Raw genomic sequence first — 15,132 nt, 5'->3', positions numbered from 1 at the left:
CTCAGCAGGCCCACGCAGGTCCCAACCATGGAGGACACTTGGTTAGACATGATGAGTTTGTTGTCTATTTTAATGCCAAAGCTTTTTACGACTGGAGCTGGAGTAGGTGTGTCGCCCAGCTCCGGTTATTATAGAGTAATGCTGCCCCTCTCTTTTCCCATCCTGCCAATTATGCCATAGTGGATCGTACTCTAAGGGTAGTGCTGCTACTATCCAGGTTTCAGTGACTGCTTGGATGTCAGGGGACCCCTCTTGAAGGAGGGTAAAGATCTCTAGGCTATGCTTCTGGAGGGATCGAGTGTTGAGTACTAGTGTCTGTAGATCCTTAATGTTACATGGCCTTTGCCTTTAGGGATCTGGGGCTGTGTGGCCCTCTCGTCTACTCTCCTCTGTGTAGTGAGCAGCTTCTCGGCTAAGAGTATGAGCTCTACCTGTGGTTCCGGGGAGAGATCCCTGCGCTCTAACACCCATACCTCTTCCGCTGATTATGACTGAATTTGACCAGAGGTCCTGGTCCCTGGTCCCATTCGGGCGCAGGCTGGCACAGACAGGAGTGCCTTAGGCGTGCCAGCAGCACTCCTGCTGCACGGGTGTACTCCAGCGCACTAATTATGCAGTCCCTCGTCCCTCACCCCTCCCCTCCAATCAGCCCTGCAGGGAGCAGCTGACTTCCCCCGTAACCACTAGACCACGTTAGTGCAGCGGAAGTGGTGGAGAATGATGCCCCAGTGAAATTGTAGCAGGAATGAGCTTTAGTTTCAACAGATTAACATCATGTTCAAAACATTAAGCCGATTGAAAACCCAGTAAGTCACCGGTTTTAAAAAAGGGGTTAAAAAGATTACAACAGGTTTTGTTGGGGAGTTAATAGGTTAGACAATCACCGCATTTCCGCACGTTTTTTCAAGGTTACATGCTTTACAATTATATTCTGGCAGTCTTTAAGTAAGTCTTTCAATGTGAGCAGTGGCATTCAACCCACCTTTTGGAGGCAAAATATTCACAAATGGCATATGGTCTGTTTTCCAAATGAAATGATAACCCCAGACATAATATCAAAAATGCTTGTTAACACACATGCACCCCAGTAACTCTTTTTTGATCACAGAATATCTCCTCTCATTTCAAATAAGAACCCTTAATGTAAATGCCCCGTTCCACTCTTCCTTACCAAATTTCTGAGATTGTACTCCCCCTAATTCATACAAAATTGCACCAACTCTGATAATACACTCTTTACCCATGCAGAAAGATTTTAAAGTAGTAGTCTCAACAATGCCCCTTTTTAGGTCTGGCCTGCCAATGCGCTTGCGCATTGCTCGTGAGAATTATAGTAAGTGGAAAAGAAAAGTCTACCAAAACGGCTGCGGATCCCATGCAGTTCATGTGAGACAGGCATGTGCACGCCAGCCACATAACACCACCATTTGTCTGTGCCTCTGCATCAGACATCAAAGGCTGCCACTCCCCCGCCCCCCGCGTGCACATCGCGCACCACCATTTGTCTGTGCCTAGGCATCAGACTTTAAAGGCTGCCACTCCCCCCGGCCCCATGCAGCAATGCCGAGAGCTTGTTGCTGTTCTGTTTCTCACCTCGACTCTTCTGTCTTCCTTCATTCCGTATTTACCTCACTCTGTCTACCACGCTCACTCCCGCCTTCTTCTACTGCCATCATCTATCTCCCGCTCTCTCTCTCCATCCCTCTCTCTCTTCTGTCTTCATTTGCTTTTCTCTCTCGATTTCTTTCGCTCTACCTATATTTATTTATTTCTCTTTTGCCAGCTCTCTCCTCCGTCTTCATCTGCGTGTCTTTTTCCCCACTTCCATGAACGTAATTAGTTTTATTTTAGTAAAATTCTCTCACGGAGCCTTCGGCTGAAACTTGCGTCGACGGGTTATAGACCGATCCCTGCAGCACTCATTTTACTGTAACGTAGCAATTCAAGCCAAACAGAAGCTTTCAGGTTTCTCAAAACATACAACTCTCCTCCAAAGAAATACTACTCAGACGCCCCTACATGTTTTAGCTTACCTCCCCGTGCTTTTTATTAAGTCAGTCAGTCAGGCCTGTTTATTTAAGTATCAGGGCTATCCACCAGGATATTTCATGAGTGATAAGTGAATAGATGTTAAATCCACCATGGCATACACACTCCTTATTTTACAGTGACACTTTTGCATGCCTGCTGCCAGAAAAGCTACCTTAGCTCGTATAGTTTAGCAATTGTGATGACTGTTACACAGAGCTGCCCGCTTGTTTCACACGTGAACACTGCTGCTTAACCAGTCTGAGCAGACCACGTGAAGTGTGAGTGGCCAATGTAGTACCTGAATGTAATGTGAAAACCAGACTAGAACAATGGATTAACCTGAAAACGCAACATGGGCGTAGGAACCAGGGGGCAAAGTTATATTTTACATGTTTTTCTTTCACCATTTGGTTAAATAAACAAAATTCATGTCAGGTCTTTGCATTGTGCTTTGTGACCCCATTTTGCTCAGAAGTGCCATGCCCGTTGACTAGCTGTCGCGATGTGTGTGATCTTGTCGTTTTGAGCCGGGCAAGGTAATACTGTTTTTTTATATTAAAAAATAATTGAACACAACATAAGATTTGATGATACCAATTATCTTTTAGTTAAGTTTTTGGGATTTTTTCATATTTTCAATTATCCGATGAAAATGAGCATCAATTATTTTCAATGAATATGCTGTTTAATCTCCTAAAAATAGGTTATGAAAGGGAGAAAAAAGACACAAAGTCATACTTTGCTCAGGAGCATGTAAAAAGTGCCACAAACCTCTTGGGTAAACAAACAATATTTGAAAAATCCCATGCGTTACTATCTCTGTTAAAATACATTATATGCACATACATCATAAAGAAACGTTTATTGACAAATTACAAAATGGAAAGAATGCTTTAAGGAAATTATGTAAATAATATGAGGTCATTATTTTGTGCTGAAATATGCATATTTATTTGGAGAATTTTTGACATTGGGCCATCAATGTTATTTTTAGAGAACTTGACTCTCAACATAAAATAGTTGCACCAGTATAGTCTTATACCTTCCTAGTTACCTCGAGTCATGTGACACTTTCAGCTAGTCCTAGCTTTTCAACCTACAGCACTGTGCATTCTTGGACGTTCAAGTCCACACTTTAAATGGAAAACGATAAGCTCCAGAATGCGAAGTACCATAGGCTATAAAGCCATAGTTGGCTGATGGCGCAACATGCAATATGGGTCCTCTTGGCACTTATACAGCCACCATTCCTTGAATTTCAAAAATTATCCACACTTAAAATGAGTGAGAAAGCTGTGTGTTGGCATGAATTATTTGTGAGGATTATTTGGAAATATATAATGCCTAGCCTCTGAGTTGTAAACATATAATCGGTGAGAAATAGTCACAGCTTACTTATTTGCTGAAATTCTATGACATTGGGCAAATACCTTTCCACCATTGCCTCAGTTCCTTTCTCACCACTCTCCTCTCACCACCCTCCCCTCTCACCACTCTTCCCTCTCACCACTCTCCCCTCTACCCACTCTACCCTCTCACCACTCTCCCCTTTCACCACTCTCCCCTCTCCCCACTCTCCCCTCTCACCACTCTCCCCTCTCACCACTCTCCCCTCTCACCTCTCTCACCCCTCTCACCACTCTCTCCTTTCACCACTCTCCCCTTTCACCACTCTCCCCTCTCACCACCCCCCTCTCTCACCACTTTCCCCTCTCACCACTTTCCCCTCTCTTCTCCTCTCCTTCCTCTCTCTCCTTACTCTCCCCTCTCCTCACTCTCCCCTCTCCTCTCTCTCCTCCCCCCTCTCTCCTCTCCCCGCTCTTCTCTCTCCCCTCTCTCCCCTCTCTCCTCACTCTCCCTTCTCTCCCCTCCCCTCTCCCATCTCTCTCCTCTCTCCTCACTCTCCCTTCTCTCCCCTCTCCTCTCCCATCTCTCCTCAAGTACACACAATTGTCAATGAGCAATTGCACGGCACTCTATGCAACATACACTCCAAATACCACTCAGTGCCACATAATTACATGCTACATATTTACACTGCGCTCAACGCAACATACACTCCAAATACCACTCAGTGCCACATAATTACACGCCACATAATGACACTGCCCTCAATGCAACATACACTCCAAATACCACTCAGTGCCACATAATTACACGCTACATAATTACACTGCCCTCAATGCAACATACATTCCAAATACTACTCAGTGCCACTTAATTACACGCCACATAATTACACTATACTGAATACAACATACACTACAGACAATACCACTTAGTGCCACATAATTATATGCTACATAATCACACTGCGGTCAACGCAACATACACTCCAAATACCACTCAGTGCCACATAATTACACACCCCATTATTACACTGCACTCAATGCAACATAGACTCCAAATACCACTCTGTGCCACATAATTACACGCCACATAATTACACTGCACTCAATGCAACATACACTCCAAATACCACTCAGTGCCACATAATTACATGCCACATAATTACACTCTACTGAATGCAACACACACTCCACACAATACCACTCAGTGCCACATAATTATATGCTTCATAATTACCCTGCACTCAATGCAACATACACTCCAAACAATACCACTCAGTGCCACATAATTACACACCACACAGTTATTCTACTGAATACAACATACACTCCACAAAATACCACTCAGTGCCACATAATTATATGCTACATAATTACACTGCGCTCAACGCAACATACACTCCTAATACCACTCAGTGCCACATAATTACACACCACATAATTACACTCTACTGAATGCAACACACACTCCACACAATACCACTCAGTGCCACATAATTATATGCTACATAATTACAATGCAACATACACTCCAAATACCACTCAGTGCCACATAATTACACACCACATAATTACACTATCTATCGCCCTCACTTTATCTATCTATTTATCTATCTATCTATCGCCCTCACTCTATCTATTGCCCTCACTCTATCTATCGCCCTCACTCTATCTATCGCCTCACTCTATCGCCCTCACTCTATCTATCTATCTATCTATCTATCTATCTATCTATCTATCTATCTATCTATCTATCTATCTATCTATCTATCTATCTATCTATCTATCTATCGCCCTCACTCTATCTATCTATCGCTCTCACTCTATCTATAGCCCTCACTCTATCTATCGCCCTCACTCTATCTTTCGCCCTGACTCTATCTTTCGCCCTCACTCTATCACCCTCACTCTATCTATCTATCTATCGCCCTCACTCTATCTATCGCCCTCACTCTATCTATTTATCTATCTATCGATCGCCCTCACTCTATCTATCTGTGTATCTAGCTATCGCCCTCACTCTATCTATCTATCGCCCTCAATCTATCTATCTATCTATCTATCTATCTATCTATCTATCTATCTATCTATCCATCTATCTATCTATCTATCTATCTATCTATCTATCTATCTATCTATCTATCTATCTATCTATCTATCTATCTATCTATCTATCTATCTATCTATCTATCTATCTATCTATCTATCTATCTATCTATCTATCTATCTATCTATCTATCTATCTATCTATCTATCTATCTATCTATCTATCTATCTATCTATCTACCTATCTATCTATCTATCTATCTATCTATCTATCTATCTATCTATCTATCTATCTATCTATCTATCAATCTATCGATCGCCCTCACTCTATCTATCGCCCTCACTCTATCTATCGCCCTCCCTCTATCTATCTATCGCACTCACTCTATCTATCGCATCACCACAGCATCACTCAGCACCAACACAGCATCACTCAGGGGCACCACAACATCACTATGCGCTACCACAGCATCACTGAACGCCACAGCATCACTCGTCGCCACCACAACATCACTCGTCGCCACCACAACATCACTCAGCGCCACCACAGCATCAATCTGTGCAACCATTCAACAGCAGCTGGTTCAAATATGTTCTCTCAATGTTTCAAGCTTTATTACAAATGTCACAAAAAGATGTTAATAATTCACTTCTGTTCTTGGATTTTCGTCACAGTAAAATACACTGAACATAATCTTCACAAAAGTTATTTACAAAAGTTTAAGCTAGTGCCATTATAAATTACAATAACTTTGATTTAAGTATTAATTATTAAAAAACATTAAAAGCCTTTGTTATTTGTAATATCAATACATCTAAGTCACGTAAATACAACACATATTGCATTACAAATGCTACAGGTGTCACATTTGCGAAAGTTACAACTATTGGCATTGTAAATGACAAAGCTATTAATTTCGCTATTTTCAAACCCAACACATAAATAAAAAATTTGTCATTTACAATACCAATAGCTCAAACTTTCCTAATGCGAGGCCTATTGCATTGCAAATGCTTGTTATTTGTTGAAATGCTTGTTGCTATTTATCTGACCACTCAAAGTGGGCATTTTTTTTACAAGTAACAGTTCCATCTTGTTCGCAAAGTCTTTAATGAATTTACTGTGATATTGACACAACCCTGAAAGAGAAAGCAATTTTTTCTCATTGTCTGGAGCTGGCGCTTTGATGATGTCATCTACAAGTGACCTCTTGGGTACCACTTCTTCTCCAGATAAAGTATGACCCAAATACTCTAGTGAGTGTCAGAACAATTTACATGTTGATTTTTTCAAGGTCAACATGTTTCTCTACTCTTCTACACACCTCATGAATATGTTCCAAATGATCTTGATGATTCTTAGAAAATATAAGAATATCATCTTGGAAACATCCTTGAAATCTGGAACATAGCTCTTTGGAATACTGACACCACTGAGTCTAAACCAAATGGTATCCTTTTGAAGTGGTACAACCCCTGTGGCATCAGGAAAGCATTTAAGAGTCCCACATCTTCAGTCAATTCAATCTGGTGATACACTGATCTTAAATCTAGCATGGAAAATAATTCGCCCACTCCAGCATGTATAGCACTTCATTAATATTCAGCAGAGGGGTGAGAATCCACAATTATATTGGCCTTCACATCTCTCAAGTCAAAATACAATCTCGACGTTTAATCCGCCTTGCGTGCTAAAACTATGGCCCCCCTCAACCATTTCCTTCTACATCTCCTTCAGTTCAAGTCTGACATTACTTGGCACGCTCCTCAACTTCTGCTTCATAGGTACTGCTTGTTCTTTTACCTTAATCTTATGTGAATAGTCAGTCAACTTCCCAATGTTATCACAAAACACATTGGGAAACTGATCAATTACACTATTCTAATGACTATTAATGACCAGTAACACAGGTTCCTTACTTCTGGGGTTCAACATTATGCCCAATTCCCATTGATCCTCCAACCTAACACACTTACTCCTTTCACAGCTGCATATAATTTGATTTGAACTACTCTTGCTTTGAGTTTTATTTTCACTCTCGCAAAACCTACAATATGATTTGTAGATCCATCAAAAAGTTCTTTTTTTTTGTTGGAAATATTTTTATTGGCATTTCTTATCATGTTTAAAACTTTCACTTGTACAAATACATAATTTGATATCAAAACAGTTACAATGTATATAATATCTGTCCGTTTGGGCAGTGGGCTCTGGGCTCTATATGAACTGTATACCACACCGTGCGGAAAATAAGCTATGAATCGAACCATGCATTCCATCGATACAATTTCTATGCGGTGTGTGTGGCACATAGCGCAAACATTACAACACTACCCAGTCTAACATTTGAATGTGCCCATGTCGTTCCTATCTCCGATCCCTGGGACCCAGTCTTGATAGCGAAAGGCCAGGTGTCTGTGGTCTAAGCTAATATAACCTATGTTCGTATGCCTTTGCAAGAAGAAAACATTAAATTAAACATAAATAAACAAGAACAAAACCATTCCTATCGGTCACCGCCACTATTATTACTACACTGCATCCGGGAGGGAGAAGTTCATCATTGGCCCGGTCGGGTGAAGCCACCCATCCGCTGTCGGGATCAAGCACATTCATGATTGACATCAATCAGCTATATCTACAGTGAAGGGGGGCTAGAAAGAGGGGAAGGGAGGGGGAGGGCAGTAAGCGACCAGAGAGCGCTTCTCAAGAGGTGGACGTCAGTCAAGGAGAGCGAGCGGTTGGGGTCAGCCTGGGTCCAGGTCAGGAATCAAGTCGACACGCTCCCTGCAGTCCTCTTTCTCCTCACTGTACATTCTCATGATGAGTTCTTCTATGTTGGGGCTGTCCCGCTCTCCTCGTCCTCACTATTAGGACAACTCTGGTATTCCCAATTAAATAGTACCTCCCTCCAAGCTTCTGCAATATGAAACCTTTGCATGTCCTTCTGTTCTTCCTTTTGCAGTGCCCTGCTCTCCGCCACCACGCGCAAGACCTCCGATTCCCAAATCCCAAACTGCGGTCCCTTCGCAGATTTCCAAGTAATCGCGAATCGCCTCTTGGCCAATGCCAGGGCCAGGTCGATAAATCGACTCCCCACTTCAGGATTTGGCGGTCTTTTAAACAGCCCCAGAAGACAAACCTCGATCGATTGAATCAGTGCCCGGCCCAGTGTTTCAGCAAGTTTCTTCACCACTACGTCTCAAAACCGTTGTATAGTCGTACAGCCCCACGTCATGTGGAGGAAATCCGCATCCATTTGTCAACATCGTGGGCACTCCCTAGGCTCACCCCCAAATGCAACCTTAATGCGATGTGGAGTCATATATGTCATATGGACATAATTAAACTGTAAATATTTAAGGCGTGAGTTACGGGAGACCTTTTTGGGAGATCGTAATACATGCCTCCTCTCTGCGTCAGTGAGTGTTCTGCCAAGATATCTATCCCATTTCCCCCGTAGAACTAGCAACAGGGACGGGGATGCCCCCATCAAGGATGCATAGACCACTTAATTTGGTGCCCGGCCGTGCCCAGTGTGACCACCAAGTGAAGAACCCCATGCATCGCCGGTTCCTCCTGTCCCATGGCCCACAGCTGTTCAAACACCTTTACCAGTGTCTCATACAAAAGAAACGGTCCGGGAGGCAGTCCACATCCCTCCACCAGTTCAGCCAAAGGGAGCATGCACCAAAACTGAAAGCAATCCCCTGCCGTGTCTATCCCTGCCCCAGTCCAAGCCGATAACAGCTCTGCCCCAAAGACCACCTGCGGGTCGCCATGAGGGAGCCCTACCAATGGCAGCACCGGTGTATATCTCGGACCTATCGAGTGCCGGCCCATACACCTTCACCAGCACCGTAGAGTGGTGGTTTGTAGAGTCGTTGTATAGAGTACCTTCGTGGCCGGGTTCAGTTGTTTGGCCACTAGTAGACAAGGGTTCTGGCCTGGTTCCATCAGGTATGTACCCTCCTGGTGAACCCCTTCTAGCCGCTGCGCCAGCCACTATAGCTGTGCAGCCAGCTGTTATAGTTCAAAGTCTGGCACCCCCAGTTCTCCCTCCTCCATCGGGGCATTGCAGCGTCCACAGCGAGACCCTGCGTCTCCTGTCTGCCCAGATAAGGTCCCGCACCAGGGCATCAGTGGCTTAAACCTGCCCGCAGGCATCAAGACTGGTAAATTATCAAAAAAGTACAGTAATCGGGGCAACATTACCATCTTGGTGAGAGAGAGATTCTAGCCATCAAGGGCAGTTGCAGTGGACTCCAAAAGGCCACACTGGAGCGCAGTGAGCACAATGCCTTCCCCAAGTTGCCCTCCCTCATATCCTTCAGGGAGTGGAAGATCTGGATACCAAAGTACCGAAAGGAGGTCAACGTCCAATTATGCTCGTCAGAATGGTCCCCGGGTCTAGGGGAGGGACCAGCCTCTAGGAATAAATGCGTCTTATGATGATTCACCCAGATGGCCCACCTGAAGGGCCTCGTTATACATGGTTACCAGGCAAGGGGCCAATTCAGTTCTATACTTTGTATAAAACTCGGCAGGCAGGCCATCTGTGGCCTGGTGTTTTCCTTGCTGCCAGCAGGGCTATGGCTTCCCTTGCCTCTTGAAGGGTAAACGGGTCTCCCAGCTCAACCTCAATGTCGCCCTCAACTTCCATCAGGGCCAAAAGGGCCAGGAAGGCGGCAATCTCCTCACACGATGGGCCCAATGGCGCCAAATACAGCATCTCATAATATGCCCCAAAGGTGCCATTAATCCTATCCGGATCAAACTCAGTCTTATCCCCGGGCATAGTAATCCGAGTGATAGAGGAACCCCGTGACTCCGGTCTTATAAGCCAAGCAAGGAGCCACCCGGCCTTCCCTTCCTCGCTCTGCACCTTATCCATATATGCTCTGTAATCATGGGTTTGGAGCCTATCCAGAGCCTCGTCATATTGCTTGCACTTGGTTAGTAGTTGGTCATGGGTCCTAGGGTCTGGCCCCTGATTGTCCCCCTCAAGTTCTGTTAGTTCTTTATGGAGTTACCTCCGTATCCCAATGGTCTGCTCCGCACCACCACCTTAAAAGCCTCTCACTCAACCAGGACAGTAGATGCCGTGCCTGTGTTCTCTGTAAAATATGTGTCAATTATTGTACTCAGTGAGTCTGCGAATGGTGCGAATCCAAGGTCATAGGACTAGGACTAAGTCGCCACGCAGGAACCGGGGGCGGAGTGGCAATAATAAAGGGCTATGGTCCGAGTAGGTGCGGGTCAAATATTCGGTGGAGTGGACAAGGACATCAAGCGTCTGTGAGTACCATAATGCCTCAATTTGAGTATGGAGGTGGTGTAAGTGTGAGTAGTAAGAGTACTCTCTGTCCCTACCATGTTGTAAACACCAGATATCTTGCAGGCCCCAGTGTGACATCCACTCCCGCAACCCCACCGCTGTCTTGTGCGCCTGTGCTCCCACCAGGGGTCCAGTTGGACATCTGCTACCCAATTAAAGTAACCCCCCACCACCAATTGACCTGCCTCCATATCCACTATTTGTGCTGATCATGATTGGGAGCACAACAATAACATTGGGTAATTTCCCGACCCAGTAGTCTTCCTGCCACTAGCACAAACCTTCCTTCAGCGTCCGTCAATGTACGAGTCATTTCAAATGGAACCCCAGGGCGTACCAACACCCCTGGGGAAAATGCAGAGTACCCAGTAGCATAAATCAGCCCCCTCCATCGGTTCCTCAACCGGCTCACCTTGTCTAGCGTTAGGTGAGTTTCCTGTAATAGAGCAATCTGCACTCCCCGGCGCTTTACATAATTATAAATCATATATCGCTTAGCCATGGAGCCCATACCTCTAATGTTCCAGGTAATCAACTTCACCTCACTGTGAGCCATGACGGGTCAATATGCTCCAACACTCCCCCACCCATGAAGCCCCCTCCCGCCCTCAGACAACATGACCCCTAAAAAATTCATCCCCACCCGCATGAGTGACACAACTGCTGGACTTTAACATCCCCAAACATAAAACAACTCCCCAGCCCCAGGGCATTCAGGCAACGGCCATCTGCCCAAACTCTACCTGTAAACATCAAGTATTGAAGGCCCAAACCAAACGTGGTGAAGACCTTCAGGGGGGTTGCGGCTCCGTCGTCTGGGCAAGTCCATTGCATCTTGCAAACAAGACACCATACACAGTAATGTTCATCCCCCAGCACCGGCCCGTTCTCAAGACCCCTCAAGGCGCCTCTCATGCTAGATAATGTCATCTGCCGTGTGCAGGGTCATCTTTACCAGAAGGCTCAGACTCTGAGCCTCCTGTTCCCTTTGTAGACCTGGAACCTTGGTCTGGCAGGGAGTTTCCTTTACAAGCTATCTCTGCCACAGCCTGTAGCGCTGCCGCTCACTCCAGTTCCATCATGGAGGCTGTGGGCTTCTTTGCCCTGATACGTTCTGACCTTCTCCAGGATCTTTTCCCTGACCTGCGGTCCCCTGCCGTCCGCTGCGGTTTTGGCACCGGACCTGGTCCTCCAGTACGACACATTTCGAGCCAGTCCCAGGCCATCTGGGGGGTGTCACAGAAGTAAGTGCTGCCGTCCACTGCTATTCGAAGCTTGGCCAGAAACATCCGCAAATACTGAATGCCTTTTTCACGGAGTGCCTTTTTGATCTCGTAGTAAGAGGCTTGTTTCCCCTGCACCTCCAGCGTGTAATCAGGGATCATGGAGACCCTGGCATTGTTAACCACGAAGGGGCCACTCATGTGGGCTCTCTGCAGGAGGACGTCTCTGTTCCTGTAATGTATCAACCGGGCCACCACCGGTCTCGGGGGGGCAGCCAGGCACCATTGGTCAGGCATTCAAGCGTGAAATATTGCGTCAGCTCCCCTGGGGCTGCCACCTCCTGGAGCCACGACTCCAGGTACACCACCATGGCATCCTTTTCAATCCTTTCCGGTAGAATTCGCATGTCATTGTGGGGGTTGGGGCCCTCCCCGTCTTCAGCTCCAGGACCCGGACCCTGTCCGTTGATTCCGCCACCTGTTGGGCTAGGGCTTTATGGCCAGGCACTTGCTCCTTGTAACCAGATTTCATCGCTTTCACCCTCTCGTTTAGCTTTTGGTGTTTGGTTCGCAGGAGGCCAAGACCCACCAACACTGTGCTTATGTCCTGGTGGAGAGTTGTTTTTCTGTCCAAAATTGCTGCCAGTATCTGTGAGAGCTGTAGTGGATAGGATCTGGCTTTGTCTGGAGTTCAGGGCTACCCCGAGCTTGCTCAGACTGGTCTCCCTCCTAGTCAGAGGTAGTCCCGGCTTGCTTCCCCATCGTACTCAACAAAGGTGCAAGGGGGAGGGCCAAGTCCACTCCAAAAATTGCCAGCAACAGACCGCTTAAGTAGTTCCAAGGTGTCTCTGATATAGTACGCAGTCACTCGTTAGAGCCCTAAGTCCAGCCGAGCAGAGGGGGCCTCCCTTTCCCCAAAGTTCGATCCTGGTGTCAGAACTGGCAAGGCTCTACTCTCTCAGGGCACTCTTTGGGCCGTAGACCTCACCGACCTGCCATCCATTGAAACTCACCCCACCAACTGGGCCGTTGCAGATTAGTCTCTCTCTCCGTCAGGCCCCACCACAACTGGTCTCAAGCTCTCATGGCTGCTCTTACAGTGCCCCATAGTCTGTGCCGCAGCTCGGCCCGCAGTCGTTTCGGGCCCGCCCAGTAGTGCCGTAGCCCAGGAGCAGCACCAGATATCACTTCCGCTCTGCTGCGTCACCACTCGAGCAAGGCCGCAGCATCTCCATCCCACCAGGGCCCAAGCCACATTCTCTGCAATCATCTCTCCAGGCCCCCAGGGGCTCAGCCACACAGTACTCCCTTCCTGCGATAGCCCCAAGCCTTCCCAGGTCACGGCCTACAAGCAGAGCTGGTTCCCTCCTCCGCGGTGCCAACCTCACCTTGATAATGGCCTCAGCGCGACCAGCTCACTGGGGTCAGACCAGGATCTGGGTGACTTCCTCTGCGGTGCCTCCCAGTCACCGTGCCGCAGTCCCGGTACACAGGGGATCCAGGCCCACCTATCTTGTGGCCTCCGCCAGGCAATCCCAGCGGGCTGCGCTACGTCGCAGTCGCTGGGACAGCAGTCAGTGCCCGAGGTGTCTCCACCCTGATCTGACGTTTCGGTCCACGGTCCAAACTGATCACGCTCTCACTCACCTCGAGATGAGGTAAGGATGCTCCTTCTCACCGCAGACCCGCTCCTGTAGTTAGGGAACCAGGCATGCTCCGTAGCGTTACATCAGGCGAGGCTGAGCCTCCCTGCCTCACCACCGCACACGGCTGCCTTCAGGCCCGGACTGGCCTTTGCAGGCACCGGGCAATCCCCCGGTGCTCCGCAAGGGTGGGGGCCAGTTTTGGGCGCTGGGGGCCGCTTTTGTTACAGGGTCGTTTTTGCAGCATAGGATAGCTGCAAAATCGGCCCTGTGACAAAATCGGCCGAAAACCGGCCCCGGCAAAGAGCTCGGTTGCACCCCCAGGGGGCCGACCGAGGACATTGCCAGGGCCGGTTTCGTTTCTCAGTCCGGCCCTGGCTGCCTTGCCCCAGCAGCAGGGTCAGGGTGCCTGTTTTCAACTCCTGCACCGCGCCTCGGTGTACTGCTTCAGAGGCTACCCCGCCCTGCAGGTCAGGCCAGGCTGTGCACACCTTTTACTGTTGAATAATTGCCGGGCCGATGCTGAGCTCAATGCTCACACGTCCGCCATCTTCGGCTGCTCACCATGCACCCCTATCCATCAAAACTTTCTGCCATGATGTCTGAAACTTTTAATTTATTCAAGTCCAAGATATGGCACAATTTCTCCACAAAATACTTCCCGGTGATTACGATCCATGAAGAACCAGAATCAGCCATACGTTCAAACACAATATTTTGAGAACACACTTTGGAGGGTTTTAAACTTCTTGATCATCATCACAAGTGCCAAGTCCCTTATGGACAATACAGTCCCTTTACTTTCACCTGCTGCATTCATACGCTCACAAGTTCTTCTTAACGCCTTCACACCACCAACACTGAACTCTCTCCCTTTTATAGTAGTGGCATGTTTCTTAAGATCCTGACATACCCTAACAGAATGCCCCACCCGTCAACACTTTTTGGACTCTTTCCCAATGGCAGGACACTGAGCAAACAAAGCTAAATGCCAAGCACTGCCACACCTACAACACACAGTAGTCATCTCCATTTTTTCATTAGAACTAGAACTGTGTAGACGAGAGCTATTCACACTGCACACACACGAATAGGAACAGTTTACTGTACACATCTCATCCACACCACATGCTTTATTTTTTTGTACTGGTGACATCTATCTCTCCAATTGCTCTAAAGCTTTAGCCATGCCTAGAAAAGGCATCAATCAATCAGGGTTTATAAAGTGCGCTACTCACCCGTGAGGGTCTCAAGGCGCTAGGGAGTGAGAGGGAGGGTGCAGCTCCGGTTCAGTCGAAGAGCAAGGTCTTGAGGTTCTACCTGAAGGTGTGCAGGGTCGGGGAGCATCTGATGTTAGCTGGGAGCTCGTTCCAGGTCTTGGCTGAGATGTAGGAGAAAGCTCTTCCGCCTGCTCTGTTTCTGCGGACGCAGGAGGTCTCTGCCAGGGTGAGATTGGCAGAACGGGGGCTCCTTTTGGGTACGTGGAAGGAAACTCTCTCGT

At 47.2% G+C, this 15,132-nt stretch overlaps 1 protein-coding gene across 1 annotated transcript in view; it reads right to left on the bottom strand.

Moving 5' to 3' along the window:
• LOC144820127 (uncharacterized) overlaps positions 1–10,225 on the bottom strand; it is an 88,211-nt gene extending 77,986 nt beyond the window's left edge. Inside the window, exon 1 of the mRNA XM_078677763.1 lies at positions 10,034–10,225. Coding sequence (XP_078533889.1) covers positions 10,034–10,225 — 192 coding nt within the window. The remainder of the gene's footprint in view (positions 1–10,033) is intronic.
• Between the last annotated feature and the right edge of the window lie 4,907 nt (positions 10,226–15,132).

This window comes from Lissotriton helveticus, chromosome 2_1 (assembly GCF_964261635.1).
Source record: "Lissotriton helveticus chromosome 2_1, aLisHel1.1, whole genome shotgun sequence".
Classification (NCBI taxonomy): domain Eukaryota; kingdom Metazoa; phylum Chordata; class Amphibia; order Caudata; family Salamandridae; genus Lissotriton; species Lissotriton helveticus.
This window is presented reverse-complemented; position numbering and strand designations above follow the sequence as displayed.